Below are 25,256 nucleotides of genomic sequence, written 5' to 3'. Positions count from 1 at the left end.
GTCTGCTCTTCTGGCAGCTTTTGGATCTGATGATGAAATTCCACCAGAACCAGTTCGTCAAAGCAGACATGTGAGCTTCGCCGCCTCAGTCGTTTGCAGGGTAAAGCTGTGCTTTCCCATCATGCTCTAGGTGAACAGGGAAGGGCTGGGAGGGTCACGGTGAACATTGCAAAGGAAGTTCTGCATTAATGAAGCTCATTTATCTGTGGAGGGGGTCCTGGTCGGGGAGGTGCCTTTTACATGTCCCATCAAAAGCCTCCTCTCCTTCAGGGTGTAATAAAAGGTCACCTTATGTAGATTTGTGCACACACACACACACACACACACACACACACACACGTAAGGCCATTTTTGCTGTCTGCTTGTTTGTAATGTACCACTTGACTGAACCATTATTCCTTATTGCTGATGCATATCGGGTGAGTTTGCAGAACAATAACGTTGGCGATCCGTTGCAGGAAATATCGAGTACAGCTGTCCGGCCACCAACGAATGTGAAATCACCAAGAGGCGACGGAAGTCCTGCCAAGCCTGCCGCTTCATGAAATGCCTTAAAGTGGGCATGCTGAAGGAAGGTGAGGGGAGACGGACTCTTAATTCTCTTTTGTCTTTGTTTTCAAGTTTTAGTGTGAAGGGTTTTAGAACATACGTGCAGCATAAATGTATGAAACACACACTGTTTCCTCACTACATCCCACCTCTGACTGCACCTTTTCTGTGTGTAATTTTGCATGCTTTATTTTATTCTATTTTTTACATTTTTGCTTATTGTGTTCTGGGTCCTGATTGGTTGTTGACCTTGTCTATCAATCTCCTCTGTGCCGAGTCTGGACCGAATTCAGTGTTTCAGATCTTTGTTTTTACTGGACTTCTTTATGAAAATGTTCACGTCTGTCTGAGAAAAGTGGATCAAGTGTGTAATGAAGAGTTTTACAGCCTTCAAACACCTAGAATCCTACTTTTTATCTATTGTGGGTTATTTATAGAATGCAAGTCCTGTGATAAACAAGGGAACACATCAATACAATAAATAATAAATATGAAGTCAGAAAAATTCTTCCATTTTTAACGTCATTTCAAATATTTGAATTATGAAGCAAAAATTTACAACCAGGGATGCTTTTAAACATGAAGTACATAAAAAACCTAAAGAAGAACTTAAATAAATCCAGTTCTTTACAATAAGTCACTTTGTCTAAACTGCATGTTGATAATAGTTTAAATTAATGCCGAGAACGTTAAATCACATTCTAGAGAATTCCCAGAATGTGAGGAGGAATGATTCTACTAAAGGTACCGACCTCCAGCACAACAAAACTCGTTAGTACGGTGGCCCTGAAGTCCAAATCTAATCAGTGCAGACATATATTAGATTTCACAACAATTTTTTTTTAAAAAGCAAAAAAAAAACATGTTTGAAATCAAAGCAATATTTCAGAAACCAACAAGTAAAAACTACAATATTTTAAAAAACAAAACTAATTTCTAGAAATCAAATCTAGAAATTACACACACACATCCATTTAGGCCTCAGCAGGCTTCATTCAGACAGGTTGCAAAAAGCCGCTGAGTTTGAGGTTCTGACCTGGAAGGAGTGAAACGTGAGGCCGCCCCCCCAAGACCCTCCGCTCCCCGGGGCTACATCTCTCTTCCGCGCTCTCCGAATCCGGATATTGATCAACTAAGTGTTTTCTGAACATCCCAACTGACTTCCTGCAGGTTTCTCCTCCAGAGACCGACCTCTGGAAGAAATAGATTTTATTTTGTATCTTTATGGATAATTAAACGAGTCGTTTAGGTTTTTTATTTTTATTTTATTCACCGCACTTGTTATTTATGTTTGGATAAAAAAACGTAAAAAGTTTGATTGATTTAGTTAATTTCAGGAATTAAAAATTAGAAAAGACAAAAAAAGACAACATAACAGATATTTCAAATCTATCTATTTTATTTATTCAAACATTTAACAACAACAATAAATAAATCAATACTCTGGTAGATAAAAATTATTCTTTCAGTCATTTAATCCTTTTTAGTTTAGGAAAAACAAAGGTTTAATTTGACATACTGTAAAAAAAAAAGCGATAAACAGAAGTGGGAGTTTATTTAAGCCTACTCCCTCAGACCCACTGAGGGGAAAACTTAAAAACACACACAATTCATTCATAAGTAATTTCATTAGTTTTCTTGAGTTGTTGTTCAGATAATATACTAACCAAATCTATATGAAGATTTATTCATGGCCAGCAAATCATAAACACCAGACATTCATAACAATCATCAAAGGGCTCAGACAGCAACAAAAACAACATTTATTTAAGAAAATAATTGATAGATTGATCAGAAAAGAAAATGTTCATCATAAATGACTCTTTTGCCTTCCAGATTATTACATTTCACTTTCTTTTTAAGTTAAGATGGTTCAAAAGAGCTTTTTCTTTTGCATGACACTGCTCCTAAAATAGGTGCTCACAGCAGTTGGATAAGAAAAAAAATTCATGCCTCCATTCGTTTTCCAAACCCATTTAATCCAGATCATAGTGTTGCTGGAGCCTATCCCCTCTGAGTAAATGTGGGTCACACACAGTCCGCTGCAGTCACACACAGAATTCATCAAACCCATTAAAGAGCCTAATTGGACATTAATTGCTTAAAAGTTATTATAATGGTTTGCTTTTTAACTTTTTCAATAATTGCTATAATTCGAGTTCCTAAAATTTCTTTAAACGTATTATTACTTTTTCATTCCAAGTGCAGATAATTAATTAGGCAGTAAATAACAGTATTTATTATAAAAGTTCTTTTTTTTATTTCAGCTTTATATTTTCTACAATAATTCCTCACTACAACAATAAAAGCTTTTTTCAGAATAAAATATATTTTTTTAAAATTTCCTTTGATGAAATAAGGAAGAAAATCCCCCCCCCCCCTCCTTAACACCCCTGTGCTGACGCGGTGTTGGTTCCCCCCCCCCTCTCTGGATGAAGGCTTTGCAGCACTATTTTTACACTAGTCCCTTCTTTATTTCTTCATCCCAGCCCAAACATCCCAAAAGCGGAAACTGTTACAGCATTTAATCTGAGCGCCGTGGCGGCGGCGGCCGCGGCCTGTCCTCGCACACAGAGGGCTTTGATCTGGGAATGAGCGTTTGGATCTGCATCCACACGCGCGTCTTGGAATGAAATCATCACATCACAAACTGCCAAATGCTGGTCATGGAAAAGGAATGATCACAGAAGATTTTCTTCTACAAGAATTACATTCGAACATCTTTTTTTTATTGTTTGTTTTTCAGAAAATCAAAAACCCTTTTTCCACACGTGTTGCTCCAAAATATGTAAAACTGAGACTTTGTTTTTCATTATAAAAGACATGAGTTTGTTTAATCAAAACTTGAATTTCAAAATAAAGTGTTACAGAAGTGAAGGTATAAATTGGCTCTTTGGTTTTATCATAAATTGTATTTATGATATATTATTATTAGAACATTATTTGTTCCTGAAACTTTCCAATATGTAGTTTTGTTTTGTTTTTTTAATGGTTCGTAAATTACTTTGTCCCGACCACACAGACTAATGGAAGACTCTACACCCCAGAACCGGACCGTGTCTGGGTATGATTATGAGAAAATGCTATAGTTTATTAAAATCAAATAATCATCATTTGAAATTTATTTATCTGAATGCACAGACTCATCATGAAAAGCATATTTTAAGATGAATATTTTAAATGAAATTAATAAATGTAGATCAATATGTGGGATTCCAACCCGATAAAAAGGTTTCTCTGTCATTTTTCCTTCAACAGTTTGTTGAATTGGACCTGTGTGTTTGTCGTCGTCATGTCAATGGCGCCGTAGTTCACGGTGTGCGTTCTTTTTGAGGTTTTTTTGAGTGACAGTTGAGAAACAGTGGGGCACATTAGAAGCGACTTCCACGGTTCGGAGTCTGACGCTGAACGCTCACACCTGCATCTGCTAGCCGAGTGCATTAGCGGGAACACGCATGTGCAGTGATGCATGTATCGGAGGTCAAACAGGGGACGCGTTTCAGTGAGGGGGTAATTGGCTGACAGTTTTTGTGTGTATTTAATTTGGATGACCCATCGTGACCCACACTTCCTTCTCGATTGATTGTTTGATCCTGATCGATGACTTGGGCCGCTGGAATAGATGGTTCCACAGTAAAAGTTGTTCTTCTATGAAGCTCCAATGCTCTGCAGCTGCTGCTGTGCGGCAGCGGCCTGACAGACGCGGTGCTGAAGATGCGATGAGAGCTCCAGTCGTTCTGAAAGCCTCAAACATTTCTCCGGCTCATGCTGAGCGTGCCATCCTGAGTCATAAATTGCCAGCTGGCACCATTCTTCAGGGCTGGGCAGAGTTCTGAGCTGCAGCTGGTCAGAGGACTTTGGTTCTGTTGGTTGGTTTCTCATGTGTTCGTCGGTCTGATTTGTCAATCTGCTTAAGGAGGCGTCTGCGACATGAAAGTGTAAAGTTTTGAATATTCTTGTGTCACCGAAGCTCCGACTCTGAACTTTGCTAAAGACAAACCTTCATTTGGATCCAAACCCAACGGAACCAGATTTGAGATAGGACGCGCTCTACACTGACCCATTCAATGTTCATCTGAAGCAAAGGTCGGGGGTCCAGTGCAAAGACTGTCACGTGATCCCAGTGTGCAGAAGGTGCAGAAATGAGGGGGCTCCTAGACTTTGTCTTTGTTTTGTTGCATTCTGAAACTTTTCTGTTTTTCTGCTGACAGCAACTTAGCACCACAGTGAAATGTTAGCACATTAGCCTGAAATCAAAGACTCAAGAGGTGTGTGTGTGTGTGTGGGGGGGGGGGGGGGGGGGGGGGGGGGGTCTGCCACACACACACACACCCAAATCCCATGCAGGAGAGTCATTGTTTCTTTGGCCTAAACAACCAACCCCATGACGTCCACATTTGGAGGGGTACATAAAGGCTTCTGCTCCTTCCAGAGATGGTTTGGTGTTTTCATTCAGATTTTCTGGCTATGATGTCATGTGTTGGATGAATACAAGCTGCCAGAGTATTTTGGCAGCCCACGCCATTGGCTCACCCCAGCCCGACCACAGATCTCAATCAGCAAACCTTTCCTGAGCGAGCGTGGCCTTCAGGATAAGGTTACTGCCGTTTTTCCCCAGTGTTCCAGCCTGTCACGCCCATTCACAATCGATGCTCCTGATCAGAGTCTGATCTATCACGATAGGATGACATCATCTCAGTGGGGACACAGCCAGTCTACCTGGACTTCTGCTGGCTCCGGTATCACAGACCGGTCAGACGGGCCACCCTGCAGGAGTCTGTCCTCACTGTCTGTCAGGTGATGGATCAGACCAACACGTGTGCCTCTCATGTTCTTCGGGAGGCGGCTGTTTATTGAGGCTCTGACTTCTTTACAACCCTCTCGCACATGTCAAGCGTATATCACCCTGACAAGCCGGTGCAACTGGACCTGGAGGTGCACGTTTCCCATCGCTCTCCTTTCCTTCTGTTTGTCCTCTGCACACCAGGGGCCCCTGAATCGGCCCCTTCAAGTTTATAAAAAGGATAGAAATGGAATTGATGCCAGCGTTTATGCGAGAACATCTCCGGCTTTGAAGGTGGGAGCAGCTGATTTCCCCTTCTGCAGCCCACCCAGCTGCAGCTGCCCCGCGTTCTCACGCCCGGGCTTCATCTGTGCCGCTGGACGACCCACGTGGGCCCGGGCCGGCCTGAGAGGAGGCGGGGACCAGGCACCATACCCCTCTGGGATTTATTTTTTTCCCAGCTAAAATGGGGATCTCCTAATCTCCCTTTGGCACTGTTGCCCAGCTGGGCCCCTTGTGACAAACCCTCTCTAGAAAGAAGCGCCTCCGACAGGTGAGGGGTTGAAAATAGTTGTGTGAAATAGACACACGGATTTACACACATGTTAAGGATGCAACGTGAGAACACAGCGAGGAGGAGGAACCACTCTCTGCAGCAAAGGCTCCTGCTCTGATGAGGCTCAGTTCATCACAAATGTCTTTGGAGACATTTTCTGGAAGTTTTTCTTGTAAAAGTCGAGTTTTCTTTATTTGGAACATGATCCTAAACTCCCATCTTGATGAAGTCAAACCCTGCTGCGCTGATTCCATGTGAGGTCAATGTGAACTTCATTTCTAACAAAAGAAAATGAAATAAAGAAGTGTGCACGATCCTTAGTGATGACAACATCAAAACATGCACATCTCAGTAGATTTTAAATAACCTAGAGGAGCAGCATCTAACTGATGACTGCACCACCAAAATGTGTGAAGTGATGTACCAGGTCAGCAAAAAAAAACAGAAAAAAGGAACAAAAGAATCCAGTAGAATCCAGATAGATGGATGGATGGATGGAAAATAGATGGAGGGAGGGAGGGAGGGAGGGAGGGAGGGAGGGAGGGAGGGAGGGAGGGATGGATGGATGGATGGATGGATGGATGGAAAAATGGAAAGATGGATGGAAAAATGGAAAGATGGATGGATGGATGGAAAAATGGAAAGATGGATGGAAAAATGGAAAGATGGATGGATGGGTAGAAAAATGGAAAGATGGATGGATGGATGGATCCACAGATGGATGGATGGATGGATGGATGGAAAATGGAAAGATGGATGGATGGGTAGAAAAATGGAAAGATGGATGGATGGATGGATCCACAGATGGATGAATGGATGGATGGATGGATGGATGGATGGATGGATGGATGGATGGATGGATGGGTGGAAAAATGGAAAGATGGATGGATGATGGATCCACAGATGGATGGATGGATGGATGGAAAATGGAAAGATGGATGGATGGATCCACAGATGGATGGATGGATGGATGGATGGATGGATGGATGGATGGATGGTGCACAGTTTCTGGATGCCACACACATGACTCTCATGTGCGACCACTCACAGTGTACTTAAGAACTGTACTGAGCCTCACTCAGTGTGAAGTATTGTTTTGTGCCACTGTGTTACACAGTGTTTTATCCAGACCTGACATTCTGATTTCCTGATGTTTTGTCTCTGACTCTGTTTGCCTGCCGCCTGCCCCGAATCTCACCTGGATCGGGACTACCCCAGTCTCTTATTTGATCCTCCAATACTCATTATCGTTTTGTGGACTTTTAGCTGAGCTAATAAACGTTCTGCATTTGGATCCAGTCGTCTGCCTGTTCTGTGACAGAATGGATGCGTTAACCCCAGTTCAGCTGTTGTAATCGAGCAAAAGAGGAACTTTGTGGTTTAGCCTCTTTTTCCCTTTTTTGTTGAGTGAACGCATTACCCACCAAGGTAAACGGGGATTGGCTTGTTTGGGACACAAATCCCCCTGGTGTTCGTTTGGTGAACTGACCTGCTACATTCATTTCCCATTTTCAAATGTCAGGACGTCATCAAGGAAAAAAAGAAGGAACTTTGATTTGTTCTCTCATCACAAGATCATTTCTGGATCAACTGGATACCTTCTACACACACTCACACACAGACACACACACACAACCTCGTGCAGTTGTCTTATTGTGGTCAGATTCTCGGTACTGTTCCGTATCATGTGGAGGGGATAATCTGCACTGGTCAGCTCAGGTTCTGATGGAATGAACAGGCAGTGTGGAGACACGAGCACAGAGAAGGTGTTTCTGCAGGTCTCCCTGCTGCTGCCGTTCCCTCAGCTGTGTTTCTCTGCAGCTGTGAACTGAAACTGGTTCCAACACAGCTCTTCATTCTTCTCAGCATCTGTAAATTATGGTCTGGCTGAGGATTCAAGTTCAAAAAGCCTCAGCGGATCGTGGAATTCAAACCGCAACTGTTTGGTCACTCGTCACCAACCAGATGTTAAACCTGTGTGCGTTTGTGTGGCTCAGGATGATTTCATTTCATAGTTCATATATTCCTGACATAATTTTGCCTCAGACAGTTCATGGTAGCGAAGGCGTTTACCAACCACACGGCCGTTGTTAGACTCGGGTGTGTCTTCAACTCCACTTGATTTATTGTCTGCGGCTCAAGCAACCAGTTTCCTGAAGCATCATTTATAATTTTGAATTTAACTTAAGCGAGAGAAAGGGCAAAAGCAGCCACCAAAGCTCCATTTCGCTGCAAAGCCAGCTTCCTAACCGACTAATTAAAACCACATCCACATGTGCTCAAGGAACAAGAAGTCTATTTGCAAGCCTTATTGATTCTTTTAAGGCGTACAAATGGAAAGCCGTGTTAGGAGACGAGCTCTCGATTTAGCTTCAAATTGCCAGGCATAAAATGATCTCACTGTGTTTGCTGGGAAGAATAAGCTCCCCCTGGGCACGCTGGGTAATTAGGTTAGTGGATAGTCGGTGTCAGGAAATTGAAAGACCATCCTAATCAGATTCTTTTGTTTCCAGGGGAATCAAAGGAATTTATGCGAGTCACTGGGAAATCTTACACAACTCAATTCCACTCGACCAGAGATAATCTGTTTGCTCTGGCGCGGCGCTCAAACAACATTTAAAACGCTAATGCGGAGGGTAAACTGCGTGAGAACATCCCAGATGTGGCACCACTGTATGCTGAGGCTTCCACCAAGGAGACGTGCTCACAAATCCATATCAGCTCTGGTTTTCACGCGTAGAAACAATCAAAACACTCACAATTAGGATTAAATAGGAACCAATGTTTTATTCATTGACTGTATGTGGGAACTGGAATGAGTGAGTGTGACGCCATCCATAGAGAAGGGGTTACTTTCAGCTCCAACCAAATCAAGTCTATTCAATCGCCACTTTTTCGCAAAACGGACGCCACCATCTTTGAGCCAGATGACGTCCACAAGCAGCGATTGGTCTGACTTTGTATAGCAAACACTCCCACCAATCAGGAGGGGGTTGTTGCAAGGCCACACCCCTACCACTGGAAAGCGGGCTGCGCAAAATCTTAAAAAGGGTTTTGAACGTTGGATGTGAGGGCCAGAGCAGGCTCCACCTACTTTTATTGAGGCATCTGATTGGTCAGTTTATACTTGACCTGGAGAAAAAAATGATTAAATAACTAGAATATATATATATTTTTATTCTCAGGTGTGCGTCTAGATCGAGTGCGAGGAGGAAGACAGAAATACAAACGAAGGCTGGACTCTGAAAACGGCGCCTACCTCACCCTCAGCATCCCCCCACCAGCCAAAAAGCCACGTAAGTGTTTTCCAATCGTTTGAACTTTTACTGAAAATCTTAACTTCATTTAAGGTTCCACTCCACTGGATCGTCTTCTTTTTTCAAAGCGTTCCCAGTGGTCTTTTGATTACGACTTTGCTGTTTTTGCCAAAGACCTGTATCATTTTCTAGAACGTAATAATAATAAAAAAACTGATCTTAATTTTCTTTAAATATGTCCCATATTATCATAAAAATGCTCCAGGAGCATGTTTAAAAAGACCAAAAACACCATTTTCCTTGGAGTGGGTCTTCAGATCAAACATCTTGCAGCATTTGTCTGATATCTGAGGAACAGGCTATGTCGGTGTGAAAGTTCACTCCTGACAGCCAAACAGGAGGGAGATGGGAATGTGCTGAAACTATTCCAGTATGTGAACTCTGTCACAGCAAAAACAAAGCATTAACTCTCGTTTTCAGGACTTCTTACAGACTTTCTGCATCCGCTGACAGCCTAGTGTATGTTTTCCAACTAAATTGTGTTTTTTATGTGTATTCTTTGTTCTAAACTCTTCTGGGTAATCTGGGCTTAAATTTTACAATAATAATATGACTTGCTCTACTTGATCAAATAAATGAAATGTAAGTCACTTTATGGTAAAATAGCATTGAAAAAAACATAAATGTGTTGGTTTTCAGACGGAGATAAGAAAATTGATTAAAAACAAAGAATTGCATCGTGATGTTTGCTGTTTTATTTATGTAAATGGGAATATTCTTGCCACTGCAACACATCTGAATCAGGAATATGGCATGGATGGAAACATAGCATAGCTTCAATCTCAGTCAGGTTTTCTCAGTGAAAAGAGATGGCTTAATCTGCGTTATACGGAAAATTCTAGCATGAAAGAGGAAGACTTCTAACGGTAAATTCATCCACTGACTTACAAATAACGTTGTTTCTTCTGCTGTAAGCCCCCACCTGTGAAATAACGGGTTTGTCTTAACCTGGATGCCATCGTAAATCATTTGGAAATAAAGTCACCCTTGGAGGCTCTCCAGAGGAAGTAATCTTCCTCTCTGCATCCGTCTCTTTTCTCTCAGTCACAAAGATCGTCTCCCATCTGCTGGTGGTGGAACCGGAGAAGATCTACGCCATGCCCGACCCCACCATGCCAGACGGAGACGTCAAGGCCTTGACCACTCTGTGCGACCTGGCGGACCGGGAGCTGGTGGTCATCATCGGCTGGGCCAAACATATCCCAGGTGAGAAAACAAGCCTTCCAAAAGAGGAAGTGTCCTTTTTGCCGTACGCCTTGCTCCAAAGTTACAGCTGGAGATTTTGGTTTGTGCCCCCCCACCTCACTGTTTCACATACACAAGCAAGGAGGATAATTAAGATCTGCTGGTCATCTGCACCAAAGGGAGAAGCCAGTCCCACATTCTGAAGCCTAATCAATGGAGAGCATCTGAAAGCTTTGATTTGACTGGGTGGGGCGGGGGAATCTGAGGGCCGGGACCCGCCCCCGTGTCAATGTATTCCACTCCAATCCCAGACTAAAAGAAAGCAATCCTCTTACTGACTTACAGACACCGTGCGGGGGCTTTGGTAACATTGATTTATTTAAGGAAATACTGATGGATTTTCCTTCTCCATGTTGATGAATTCTTAAAGAAGACCTGTGATGCAGGTTTTAGCTCCTCTTTCTTCTCACTTTAGCACTTTTGAAGGGGGCAAACAGCAGCTAGTCATTGATCCAGAACATGAAAGCAAACCCAAAACTTTATGTCACATTTGACTTGATGCATCCAAAATGACTAACTCCTGATGCATAGAATTAAAGTTTACCACCAGCCAATGAAGGTTGGTGGTAAAGTCAGTTCAGAGGTCGCAGCAACTTTGAGGTTTGATCCGTCGCCAGAGATGCTGAGGCAGGTCCACGCTCCTATCGTATTCCCCAGCCGACAGAGTCCCTTAATTACTCTTGAACAAAAAATAGGCAACAACTTAAAACAAAAGGCAATCTAAAGCTACACTCACTCCGAAAACAATTCCCACGTCCAGTTTTAATGTACATGTCAGAGGTCCGGCGACACGGCGGTCTAGCAGCAACGCATTTTGGGCGCGGCATTAAACTTCCAAAATCATTCCAGGTAAACATGATAAATGAAGTGGTCCACCCCCACCCCCCACCCCCGATCATGTGACATCACCAAAGCAACGACGGCTACAGGGATTTGGATGGATGGTGCTTCCCATCTCAGCTGCTGCCTCTTTTTCATCCATCGGTGATCATGTCTCCATCCATTTTTTTAATTCACTGTATCCCTATTGGGGTCATGGGGTTGCCGGAGCCTGTTCCGGCTACTGCGGGGTGGGGGCGGGCCCTGGACAGGTTGCCAGTCTGTTGCATGACCACAATCACACATGCACACCTAGCCCTTGTGCTATCTTGTGGGGTCCAGATGACCCCACTCTTTTTAAAAAAGCTCCACCCCTTTGGCTGTGGAGGAGTGGCCATGGATTTGTGGGCATCTGACATCAAACCTTTACCATTTGGGGCAGAAAGGACTTCATTGTACAGCAGCGAGACTGTTGAAGGCAGACTGTAACTGCTGGGCGTCTAAAAACCTGATCTATTATTCATGTCAGGATATCTCAGCTTCGCAGTGACCCTTACAATGATCCATCCAGTCATTTATGCGTCCGTCTATCATCTGCCGCCGCGCCGCGCTCGGGTTGGAGGCGTCTCCGGCTCTCTTCTGGATATCAGAGCATTCTCAGTTCAGGAAAAGTATCCAGGTTATGTTTCAAAACCGTCACAACTTTGGGGAATAGCACCCACGCGGCATCAGAGTCCTCTGGACCACCTCTGGGTGTCGGCCACAGCGCGGTTCGATGATCGGGTCCAAGCACAGAACAGAGCAGAGAAGCCGACCTGGACTTAAACCTGGGATCCAACGTATATAAGCAAAAACTACTTCCACAAATGGAAGACCAAGTGCTGTATAAATAATACAATAATACCTCAGCTGTGTAGGATTCCAGATAGGAACGTTGAGGATTAAACATCATGAAAAGAAAACGAGATCTGTAAGATAAGACATAAAGATTCTGTGAAGTTTTTTGCTTTTTTTGACCAAATAATGGGATGACCGACTTTAAGAAATTCTGAATCCTTTTTTTCGTTCCCCGCTCTACGTCGTTATTGATTTTGCGTGATGTGAAGGTTTGAAAGCAGGTCTGATAGAGTTATGGAAGAAGGAAGCCTTTACCTGAGGCTGAAGCCACAGAGGTATGATTAAGACAAAAGGGGTCCCTGCAGTTTAACAGTCAACGCCCCCCATTACACTCAAGCCCCAATGCACAAATGGCCCTAATGATGAGGTGATGGGAGTCATTAGTGCAGATCTGATCTAGGAGTCATTCAACAGCCAGATGTGGAGAGATGAAACGAAAAAGCACTTTATAATAATCATAACAATAATAAAATCACCTTTAGATCATCTGGCTCTATGCTGCAGGTTTCTTCGTTCACATTTCAGAGAGTTATTCTTACCGAAAGTGTAAACGTTTGTTATAATCAGATAAAGTTTTTCTGGGCCTCTGAACAGTTCAATTCTAATGAGATCTTTGATCTGATCAAAGATATTTTGCACATAGAACCGCAGCTCCTGCTGGTCGTCTTCGTCTGTGGTTTCCTCAAACCACGTGATCTGCTTCTCTCACCCCCCCTCCCCCCGTCATATACGGCCCTCTCGCCTCATTATCACCTCTGTCTTTTTATTAGGCCCATTAGGGCTCTTAGGAGGCCTGTAATGCTACTAAATGAAAAGAGAGTGAACTGCTGTGGGTTTCAGAGCCAGCTCTCAATGACAGCTTCAGGCTTCGCTTCCAGCCGCTCACTCTCTTCACTGAGCTGCACCCAGATTCAATTTGTCATCTGATCTGTACTTGTGCATCACCAGAGCACTTTTCATTTCTTCAAACAATCTCCTTCAGTGTTTCAAGGGTTTCTGCTCTAACTTATAGAGAAAGACGCTCATAGCAAATTGTTAATTGCATTCCAGTGGTTAGAAATGGTTTGTGGCCCATTTAGAAACATATACAGTTCATTATGTTGAATTTAATATGCTTTGCTGATCCAAAGTGACCCATTGTTGTTGTTTTTTTGCTTATTTCCATCATTAGTGCAGCAAAGCTACCAATGAAACACAAGGCCAGATTGATGTGAAGCAAAAATAAAGCTTTTTTTTTAATCGGCTTCAGTCTGATTTTATTCTTTCACATATTCTGTAAACATATGTTTTATTTAAACAATTTGTTTTACTTATTCAAATGACCCCAGATTCTGAAACACGCAGAAAGAAAAAAGGCTATCAAGTCTTGGTGCTAAACTAGTTTGAAAGTTGTTAGAATATCACATTTAAACAGTTAAATTACTTACCTGAGGTGTCTGCATTCTTTTCTTTAAAAATTATTTTTTATTATCAGTGAGGATTTAATTGGGAACAACATTAACCAAATGTTTCAGATGATAAACATCAGATAAACAATCTTCAACATTTTAGCAACCCATCACACGGGTAAATGAATGGGACATTTTGACTGACCCAAAGATTCCTTAAAAAATATTTCATGTTAGACTTTGATATCATATCCGCCTGATTACCAAACAATCTTGTCCAGTCATAATGCTTTTAAATCAACTACAATTCCCAGAGTTCTTCTACTTTATCATTGAAAAGCTCCAAATGTCCAGGAGGATCTCACTCATTCAATAAAAAATGTTCTGAAAAAACTTTTGGACATTAGTCCAGTTTATCCTCTGGGGAGTTTAAAGAACCAGGATTGTGTGACGAAAGCCCACCTTTTAACCTTTTGCAAACAGGAGAACGAGGGTCTCTGTTCACTTGCAGATGAACTCTGGTGCGGTTCACTTTAGTGCAAACGGCAAAAACAAAAGAACAGCAGGAACCATGAAGAAGTGTGGAAATGTCTGCTGGGTACATTAAATAATACATAGATGATCATCAGGGATGAGCCATTGGCTGTATATGAGAACTGGACTGACTGACTCCTCCCCTTTAGTGCTCCAAACAGGAAGTACCTGCGGACTCTAAGAAGCCAAAGTCCCATAGACTTCTTTAGAGAAATAAACAGCTGTTTTTTTAAGAATTTCAGATTCTTCATTTGATATCAGCATTCAGTGCTGATCCCCCCCCCCCCCCCCCAGCATGTCCTCCATCCGCTTTCCGCCTGTCAGATCGGAGGCCTGGATCGATGCCGCTTTCGCATTCGGCGGACTGATTACAATCTAGTAATCAATGACTGCCCACCACTCCCTTCTTTTTCTCTCGTTCCATCCTTTCTCTGTGTGCTTGATAAGAAACGTCAGGAGTTCTATGAAGTCGCCCCGCGCTGTTCCGATCCATGCCGGTTCAGGTTGAAGAGAGCACAGTTCAAGGCCCTGGTCAATCACTCGGCGTGGAGCGCTGAAAGGCATTGTGGGGCAGCGAGTCCTTCAGGCGTCCGTCTGACATGTTGGGAGGGCGGGGGGGCTGTTGGAGGATGGAGTGGAGGAGTCGACTGAAGGTTGAAAACATGCAGATTCAGCTTTTTCACACCTTTTTAGTGATGTTAATCACAGTAAGATCAACATTTCTGAACGTTCTGGTTCTGGGTTCAAACTTTTGCATCAGAACATAAATGAGTTTGTCTTTAAAAAGACTACCTACAGACGTTTGCTTTGCATTTACTAACCTTTTGGAAGTGTGTTTCCTAGTCGTTCACTGCACGATTCCGTCCCTGTGGTGTAGAGGACAGTCACATTTCCTGGAGGAGCTTTGGACGCTTGTCTACAAACATGTTCTGAAATCATAACAACCTAATAATGCAATTACACTTCAAAAACTGAATAATAACAAAGCCAAAAAAGGGTCTTTCTTTTTTTTTTGTCTTCCCAGAAAAATGAAATTATCAAGAAAGTTTTTCGATACTAAAATCTTAGTTTAAGTAAACGTTTTATTTTTAATTGGAAAACCAAGAATTTTTGTGTATTTCCATATTTCCAAATACACATTGACACATATTTTTTTAACAGCTCAAAAAGGAAGTGGGGAAAAAGAACAAATCCATTTATTTCCACCCCTATATATTAAAAAATCAATATGATGTATTGTACCTGGTGATTTTTTTTTTTTTTTAAATCCATCCATTTGCTATCACTACTATGTTTCTATGTCCATCCATAACATTTAGCATTTATGCATCATAATAGTCCACATCAAACTATGTCATTTCTCTAAGGAAGTCTTCACGTTTGGATGATTTCTTCTTCTTTGTGTCTCTCAAAGACCATTTCTTTATTCCACTGATGGACTAAGACCTCTTCCTTCACCGCTGATCTGTTGAGCTTGATGAAATCTTTCCTGTTGTCTGTCCAAGTTTTCACTGAGCTGTCAGGCTAACGAGATTCTCCGCTAACGATCCAACGTCTGACGTTTCCCAGGCTTTGCCACGCTCTCCCTGGCAGACCAGATGAGTCTGCTGCAGAGCGCCTGGATGGAGATCCTGGTGCTGAGCATCGTCTTTCGCTCGCTGCCGTGCGACGATGAGATTGTGTACGCGGAGGACTACGTGGTGGATGAGGAGCAGGCCAGGATCTCGGGTCTGCTGGACCTTCACGTCGCCATCGTGCCGCTGGTCCGTCGGTACAAGAAGCTGCGCATGGAGAAGGAGGAGTTTGTCATGCTCAAGGCCATCGCCCTCGCCAACTCTGGTAAGAAACATCCCGGCCCAAGTTTTGTTGAAGGTTCAGTCCTTCACCAGATCGGTGCAGAAGGTTTTTAGAAATGTTATTGAACATGATTTAAAGATTTAAATAGTGTTTGACACATCGGCACACAAAAATAAATAACTAAAGCTGTTAAAACCAATGCACTAATGAAGAGGTATCAATATTATAAATATAGGGACTTTTTTTAATGAAGCAGCTACTAAACATTCCTCAGAAACTGAAATAGCAACAGATTTTTTTACATTTACAGACGTTGACTTTTCTGAAACCACCAGCTAAAGTACACAACCCCAACCTAAAAGTTTAACTGACCTTTGACCTCAGGAAGAGGTTCCCATCTTGAATTTCTTCTTTTATATATATATATGTATATATATATATATATATATATATATATATATATATATATATATATATATATATATCACATTATTAAATCCATCAACTCCTCGAAACTTGGAAACGTTGGTTTTTAACGGCGTTGGCGTGATGAGCTCAGAAAAGTGGCGTCTCTCTGTTGCTCGCACAATTTTCTACCGGAATATTGCAAAAAATGAAATACAGGAAACGAGCTGAACGAAGCAATGTGACATACATTATGAACGTGTTAGGAATGTGGGCGTTTACAAAAAAAACCTGTGTTACTGAGGATATCCAAAAGTTTACTTCGACTGATTCTTTTAAAACTTGCATCGATCTGTTCGTCTTCCAAAGGCGACCAAAGAATAAAATGGTTGCTATGGAGACAAAACCGTCTGGAAAAAAAGTTGTTTTTTTTCCATGTTGAGCTCTGACCAGGGTGACAGGGGCAGAAGTGGGAGAGGCGTGTAGCGTCCGCTCAGCTGGTGATGGCGGGTCAAAACGGGGTAATAGGGTGGCCAGGTTGGCGGCGGGCGGTGTTTGCGAGTCATTTTTTTGAAACGGTGGATATGACGTCATCGAGTTCACAAAGTTAATATCTAACGATTATGAGCGTTTGGCGACGATTATTTATGAGTCCACTGTCTTCTGAAGATAAATAAATTTAAACACATTTTTTTTTGTAAAAATTGTTCCGACACAATGCATTGTGGTCTATATTTGCCGATCTAGTGAGCATCGATGCTCACTGGTTTTTCGCAGAAACTTCTGGGAAATTTCTAGGGCTCTGGATTTTGGAATTGTAGATTTGAACAGCTCTACTAAACGGCGAACGCACTATGAAGTGTGTAGGGAAGGAAATCGGACACAACCTGTGCTGCTTAAAAACCAGCTGTGGTCTGAACTAAAAAACTCAAGTAAACTTTATTTATAAAGTACATTTATTACATTCATGCAGACTTTGCATGGTAATACAGGCACTCATTAAAAAAAATAAACAGAATAAAATAAAAAAATGTATTTTTATAAGATTTATAAAAAGAATGATTGAATTAATTTGCAGTGAGGGTGAAGATCTGTAATTCAACAGCACGAGGTCAAAAGGAGAGTCCATCTCTGTATCAAATCTCTAGTAAATCAAGATAAGTTGGCGTTTCATTAAACAAACAAAGAAATTAGACCAAGAAAACTGTCAAGCGCTGATCCATATCTGCTGGAAGCGCCACGTCCACAATGACGGATCCCTGATAAGAGCGAGCGTAGAGGTCAGGAGCGGCCGTCTTTAATTCAGCACCAGCGAGCACGTGCGCACGCGTGCCCCCTGTTTCAATTGGTGTGGAGATGCGTGCGCCGCCCGCTGCTCCCATTCTCTCCATCTCCATAACAGAGGCTGCCAGCGCGCCTCAGCAGAGGGAGATATATTTAGCATTTCATTAGAAAAACAGGGGCTGTCAATAAAATGTGTTAAGTGGAGTGGAATGAGCATCGGGGAGCGACGGGCCTCGTTTGTTCCAGCGTGAAGAAGCTGCGCCCGTATCGACGCTTTGCTTTTCATGAGGCCGGGCCTGTCCTCCACTAATCAATGCCTGTTAGGAGTCTTTTCTCCTGCCTGACTGAAACGTGAAGAAAAAAAATATGCTGAGGCCGGCGCTTTGGGCTTTGACGGCAAACCCCCCAGCAGGGCGGAGGTGGGAGCGGGAGGAGTTTGAGGGGAGTCCAGGAGGTGCCGGGGGAGGCCAAAAGGTCAACTTTGGCTCGTCTGAACCGAGTCCGGCGGCCCTTTGGGGGGTGACAGCTGTGGAAATTCACGGCCATCGATTTTGTAATTAGCGGAGTATCGACAGGATCGACAGCAGGCTGCTGACGGATTACAAGGAAATTGTTTCTTCAGAGTTAGTTTTCCCTTAAACACACCTTCCTGCGGTCCCTCCTCACGCGCGAATCGCACCGCCAGCCAGCATCAGATCAGCACTGGCATAAAGAGCACTGGAACGCATGTGTGCGCCACATAGCCTAGTTAATTTCCCAAGATAGAAATGCAATTTACACAGAAGGCGACTGGTAAAAGAGACTTAATCAGTCAGTTAGGAACATAATTAGCCGTGTACGTTTCTTTTTTCTGCCTCATTTACATGTTCACACGCTGCCGTGGCTTCACAACTTCCACATGAACTACTTCCCTGGCTCCTCCATCCAGTCTGTGGGTTTAGGTTTCAGCTGTTTGGATGCTTTTCTGTCCCCACAGGAAGAACATCTTCACCCACCAAACAGGAAATCCCTGCCTGGACTTTTGGTCCCACTCACTCTGATTTTAAGGGATATCTCTCATAAAACCAGATTTTTTTTTCCATTTACATACTATTCATTTAAAGCAACAGACAGGCTTGATTTACAGAAACTGGAGTTTTATTTGGCATAATTTTTAAGACAAATTAATTTATAAATGTGTAATTTTAGTACTATTTTAAGATGATATGGACCAGAAAGAAAGATGGACTCTCTTTTAAAATCAGATTTCTTTAGGGGAAAGTTTATATTTTCCTACTTTAAAGACGTAAAACTCTTTTTTTGAGCAATAAATGTTCACTTTAAGAGACAATATACCTAAAAATAAATGTTTATAGCTAATTTCAGAATTTATTTTAGTCTTTAAGTGGAACATCACAATTTATCTCAAGAAACCTTACCGACTTACAGTTCCAATTGGCAGATTCTTTGCTTAAAACAAGGAAAAATATTTTATAGTTTATTTTTTTCCAGTGAACTGGTTTGTAATTTTCAAAAAAGAGGAAGCCTAAAAATAGGAAAAGAACTCTAATCTTAAAAAGAAAAGAAAATTATTAGTCTATATGTATTTAAGAAAACATCCTATGATCAGTTCTCAAAATCTGGAAACAAATATAAAAATGAGCTGAAAAGATTCAATTTGATTGTTCTATAGCCCAATAATACACATTATTTTGCTTATTCTAAGCAAATGTTTTGTATTTTTATAACTTTTATGAATATAATTGTAGTTTATTTTGACAAATAAAACTAGTGCAATAAGTGGAAATGATTCATTTTAGAACAAAATGTGAAAACAATGAGAATCTTTAAAATAAAATCCAAATAAAATCTGAAAACTAGCTCTTATTCTTAGAACATAGATCTCTATATTAGTTTCTAAAATAATAACAATGAAGGTCCGGTTTAACTGGTTTGAACTTTAAAATCACTCCTTAACCAAAAATGACTTGAATCTACATTTTCTAGTGTCAAAAGTTTGGGGTAAAAGAATTTGGGCTCATTTTAACACTAATTTCTGTCTTTCTAGTTCCTAGCGGCAAATGAGAAAAAAATGCTCGGATTTTGAGAAAAGCTTGCTAAAAACCTGCTAAAATATCTTAAATGTCTAAAAACCAGATATTAAATCTTTGACAGGATCAGTTGACAGTGAAAGTTGAGCCTCAATGATCTCAAATCTGGAGATTTCTAGCTCCAACGTAAACTCACCACATGCTTCATTCAGTGTTTTAGAAACAAACGTTCAGCCAACAAGAAAATTCCAGCTTCTAGCAATTTTTCTTAACAATTTTTAACGATTTTAACGTATTCATTTAGCCCAAAATTACAACACAGTCGTCTCAACGGACTTCACTAAACAGCTAATCACTAAACTGCACTACTCAATTGAATAATAAAGTAATAAAGTATTTACCATGTAGTCTGTTTTTTTATGATTTAGATTGTTTTTATACTCTTCTTATCACTTTTCACACTTGTTTAGTTTTCCTGTTGTATTGTAGTCAAATTCCAGAACTGTCCCATCAACCTTTTATAGCTGCTGCTGCTGCTATGCCTACAAACAACGATCACTGCGCCGAAAGCAAACCGCTCAACTTTTCGTCGGCTTGTCTTTTTCAGGACGGCTCTGTTAGTTTTTTCTCTGACAGAAAGCGCGCTCCTTAATAAGTCTCCACTGGTTTCCTTTTCAAAAGCTCATCCATAAGGAGGCCAGCCGCTCTTTCTTATGGAAATGAAAACCATCTGCCGCCATCATTTAGCCGAACCGCATCCCGGTAATGCAGCCATCTGAATTCATTAGTGGGGAGGCAGGAAGTGGTCCACATGCAGGACCGAAAAGGAATGAATCTTTTTCCTGCCCTACTCTATATTTATTCAGACCTACCTGTTCCTGTCCCAGGAGTCCTCGCCACGCATTTATTTAAGGAGCGTCTTTAGGTGTAACAAGAGGAAAGCTCTCTCTGAAATTATGGTGGAGACGCAGCAGAACCACGGTGGAGCTTCAGATCTGCGGCGGATCTGTTTGATGTTCTGTTAGAACAAAGCTGTCGCGTGGAGACGAGTCGATAACAAAGCTTGTTTTGTGTCTCTTGCTGCAGACTCCATGCACATAGAGAACATCGAGGCCGTCCAGAAGCTCCAGGATTCCCTGCACGAGGCCCTTCAGGACTTCGAGGCCTCGCAGCACCCCGAGGACCCGCGGCGAGTGGGCAAGCTGCTGATGACCCTGCCTCTGCTGCGTCAGACCGCCACCAAGGCCGTCCAGCACTTCTACAGCATCAAAATGCAGGGCAAAGTGCCCATGCACAAACTGTTCCTGGAGATGCTGGAGGCCAAGGCTTGACACCCGGTCCGGCGCCAGACGCACAGCTGCATCGCCCCGTCCCAGGCGAGGGGCAGCCTGTGGGGAAGTAAAAGTGGAGTGCCAACTATGAGAGAGAGAGAGAGATGCAGCTGAAAATCAGAAATGACACGGGGACCATGATGATGTACATACATGTACAGAAAAGAGGAAACTGAGGTCTCATTATAACCAGAGGCACAAAGGTCTGTATCACCTGAAGCGTCTGAGAATCTCCTTCTTCTTTCATTTCATCTGGAGGAGAAAGTGGGAAAATAGGATTATTGTGACTGCAGATGATTCCTCATCTTTTCTAATCTCTGCATATAATGTGTCTCATGTATATTGTGTGAAGCTGCACTGAGTGTACTGTCGGCCATGCTTTTATTTTGAAATGATTCCAGGTTCTCCATTTCCTGGAGCAGATTTACCTCAGACTCGCTGGTTCCGTGAAGATGGCGAACAGTGGGGGGGCTCACTAAATGTTTGCACTTTGAATCCCATAATAATACCTGATCATGTGAAGGAGGTTGGAGGAGAACAGGGCTGCAGCGCCTCCTCGTTTCTCCTCAGATGCTCCTGTTAGAAGCTAAGCGCAGCAGGAAACCTTTTCTCTCTGTTTGCTGTCTCACAAAAAAAAACCTTTTGCTTTAAGAAAATATTCTGCTATCGTTAATAAGAAAACAACAGAATCAAGTACAGAATTCAAGATTAGCAAGTATTTTAAAGAAACAATCAACCAAACATTTTACTTTCAGGAAACTGAAATTAGGGAGTTTCTTGAGTTTCTAAGACACAGAATTAGTCCAGCACTATTATAAAATGTATATTTATATAATTAGCACATATTTGGTCACTTACAGTTTCTCTGAATTTAGGAAAGAAATATTTTGGAATTTAAGATTAAAAAAATCTGGAAAAAGTAATTTCCTTTCTACTAAAAGACACAACTTAAGCCGCGTTTGTTGATTTAATGTTATTTATGACTATCAATGATAATTTAATAAAAAATAAGTCCAAGACGGCAATGAAGACGAAGACATCCATGTCAGGTATGTGAAAAAAACACAACCGTGTCTGACAATAGAAAAAAACTAAGAAGTTAGTAATAATACAGAGACTATGAACTTTATTGAACTAAAAATGAGTCCAATAAATCACTACATACTATTTTTTCATATTTAAAATTAATCATCAATCCCAGTTAATGTGTGCGACATCGCAGCAACAAAAGAACATAATCAAGCGGCTGCTCTTACAGATTTAGGGAGACGGATGCTGTCGGATGTGAAGTGCCTCTCTTTGCTCGACAGGACGTAAAAGAGACGTCACCATGACAACCTGATGGACTCACACATTTAGACTTAAAGAAAGAAGGAAATTCTCTGAAGTGTTGGTTAGTTTCGCTAAACATGAAGTGGGAGACGAGGACAGAAATGTGAAAACTGCTAAACAAATGAGTCTAATTTAAGTTTAAAATGAGGGTATTGATTTTTGGAACCAGACTGGAAACAACTCATGAAGAACGAAGGCATTCAGAATTTAAATCTGACAAAAAAATTTCTCTTGGAATTAAAAATAAAAAAATAAGACAAAAAAAGAATAATGGGTAAAAAGCAAATAAATCTGGTGCTAAACACGTGAATATTTATATTATTTAGAGGTTGAAAATAAACCGTTTTATCTCACAGGTCGTTGTGTTTTATATTAAGTGTATGAAGTGAGTTCAAGCAGACAAATGAATAGAATTCTGTTTCTTCATGGTTCCACTCTGTTCTCCGGTTTCCATTGTCTGTTTTGGGAGGATGTGAAATCCAACAGGACACCCCCCCTTTTCCCATCATCCGCGGACCTCAACTTTTCCAATGGCACCCCTTCCCCTCCCAAATTAAAATTAGGAAATTAAAAGAATGCTCTTTTTTTTTTCTTCTAAAATAGTCCGCCTAAATCCAATTAATTCTAATTGTCTGCTAAGCTGAAACTCTCAATAGAAATGGAGCAATTAAACCTCTGCTTTGGCACTTCCTCTGGGACGGAGCGCTTTATTTCAGCTGAAGGAGGGGGGTATCGGCCGGGGGGGGTCCAAACCTTTACAGAGACTCTTTCTTGAACGTGCAGCAGTCATGATATGTGGCTGAGCTTCAGATGGGCTTTGTTGACCATGTGAGTGCACTGTACAAATGCATATTTCCCTGTAACTTCTGTGTTTGTCGCGGGGCCCCCCAGCTGCAGACTTGGAGGTAGGGGCGGATGGGGGGCCCCCAGCTGCAGACCTGCAGGAAAGTGCAGATGTGGGGGCCCGCAGCTGCAGACCCGGAGGAAAGCACGGTTGGGGGCCCCCAGCTGCAGACCTGCAGGAAGGTGCAGATGTTGGGGCCCCCAGCTGCAGACCTGCAGGAAGGTGCAGATGTTGGGGCCCCCAGCTGCAGACCTGCAGGAAGGTGCAGATGTTGGGGCTCCCAGCTGCAGACCTACAGGAAGGTGCAGATGTGGGGGCCCCAGCTGCAGACCTGCAGGAAGGTGCAGATGTTGGGGCCCCCAGCTGCAGACCTGGACAGGTGGAAGGAGCCTCGTCTCTGTGTCCGTGTGGCACCAGGCTCTCCATCTGTCCCGTCGTCTCTCTGGGTTCAGCGCATCGTGACGTTTAGCGACTGGAGTCGTCTGGATCCTATACCTCAATTCATGTTTTGAAAATTACCCTGGGCTTGGAAGCGGGCCATGGCGTCCTCCTGGGACCCCGTGGCACAGAAATAAAGTGACATCACCGGCTGGGTATTAAAAAAAATGTAGATGAACTTAATGCAATTGGGGGAAGACATTCCTCGGAGGAGAAAGCTGCTTATTCGCTGCTCCATTTGTGGACTTACCTTCCCTCCATGCGCTCCGAGATGACGAGATTTCCATAAAACATGGAGGAAGTTCCCCGGCTGCTGCGCTCCGCCGTGGATACAGAACCCTGTTCCGTCTGCGCTGCACAGACATCTGATTACCCAGGGGGATTCCCTCTTCTGAAGCAATATGGGAACTTTTGTGATATCTGAATCAAGTTAAAAGAGAGCTTTGGTTCACTGAGATGAAAAACTTTGTTTGGAAGAGGACAAACGGGAGATTCTGAGCGGCGGGCGACGGACAGAACGGCGTGGAGCTCGTGTACTCACTCACCTGTAGATAGAAGCTTTTCTTTGGGGGTAACTAGGGATCCGAAAGTGCACTGAATGTACAGTGATAATAAAATCCAATGGTTTATGTAAAAGCTGTGGTTCTGGTTTATTTCTCTACAGCTGTCAGAAATCAGTCAGGAGAGTTTAAATGTGCACTCTGGATGTGCACGTGTACAGCTAAAGAGGTGTTAAGCTTTTTTCACGCCACCCTCAGCAACGCATCTTCCAACAACTATTTTCAAGGAAAACACTACCCAAACGTACGTAAATGTGCGTAAACTTACATATACGTATGTAAACGTACAGAAACGTGCGTGAATACCTAGCTACAGAAGCTTTCACAACCGTTTTCAGGCTCTATGTCCAAATTGTGTGGCTGTTGAACACACGTTGCCAGCCTCACCAGGTCAAACTTTGACCAATCAGGGACTCAGATTAGATAGTGACGCGGTGAAACACAGCTGGTTTATCTGTTGACATGGCAACAAGCCTGAAGACGTCTGTCTTTCATTTAAAGACAAACCAATGTTCCTGACATGATATTAATCTACAGTGGTGGACAAAATTGTTGGTACCCCTCAGTTAAAGAAAGAAAGTCCAACATTGCTCATTGAAATGACTTGAAACGTTCAAAACTAACAATAAATTAAAATTTATTGAAAATCAAATAATCAAAATCAGCCATTCTTTTTGACTTGTTGATTAACAGAATTACTTTTTAAAACTAATAAAATAGGGCTGGACAAAAATGATGGGACCCATAACTTCATATTCTGTTGCACAACCTTTTGAGGCAATCACTGCAATGAAACGGTTTCTGTATTTGTCAATGAGCCTTCTGCACCTGTCCACAGGTATTTTGGCCCCCTCCTCATGAGCAAACTGCTCCAGTTGTCTCAGGTTTGACGGGTGTCTTCTCCAAATGGCAGGTTTCAGCTCCTTCCACTGATGTTCAATGGGATTCAGATCTGGGCTCATAGAATCCACTTCAAAATAGTCCAAGGCTTTTCTCTGAGCCATTCTTGGGGTTTTTTGGCTGTGTGTTTTGGATGGTTGTCCTGTTGGAAGACCCATGTCCTGCCACTGAGACCAAGCTTTTTCTGACACTAGGCAGCACATTTCTACCCAGAATGCCTTGATAATCTGGAGATTTCATTTGACCT

At 42.3% G+C, this 25,256-nt stretch overlaps 1 protein-coding gene across 1 annotated transcript in view; it reads left to right on the top strand.

Moving 5' to 3' along the window:
- Positions 1-21,112, top strand: part of errb2 (estrogen-related receptor beta type 2) — a gene marked incomplete at its 5' end in the record, with an annotated part of 29,841 nt that extends 8,729 nt beyond the window's left edge. Inside the window, 6 exon segments of the mRNA NM_001163091.1 lie at positions 459-575; positions 9,074-9,184; positions 10,250-10,411; positions 15,658-15,927; positions 20,691-20,941; positions 21,004-21,112. Coding sequence (NP_001156563.1) covers positions 459-575; positions 9,074-9,184; positions 10,250-10,411; positions 15,658-15,927; positions 20,691-20,935 — 905 coding nt within the window. The 3' untranslated portion in view covers positions 20,936-20,941; positions 21,004-21,112.
- Between the last annotated feature and the right edge of the window lie 4,144 nt (positions 21,113-25,256).

The sequence above is a fragment of the Oryzias latipes genome, chromosome 24 (genome assembly GCF_053564925.1).
Source record: "Oryzias latipes strain Hd-rR chromosome 24, Olatipes_Hd-rR_3.1".
Taxonomy (NCBI): Eukaryota; Metazoa; Chordata; class Actinopteri; order Beloniformes; family Adrianichthyidae; genus Oryzias; species Oryzias latipes.
Note: the sequence above shows the minus strand (reverse complement) of the source record. Positions and strands in the feature narration are given on the sequence as shown.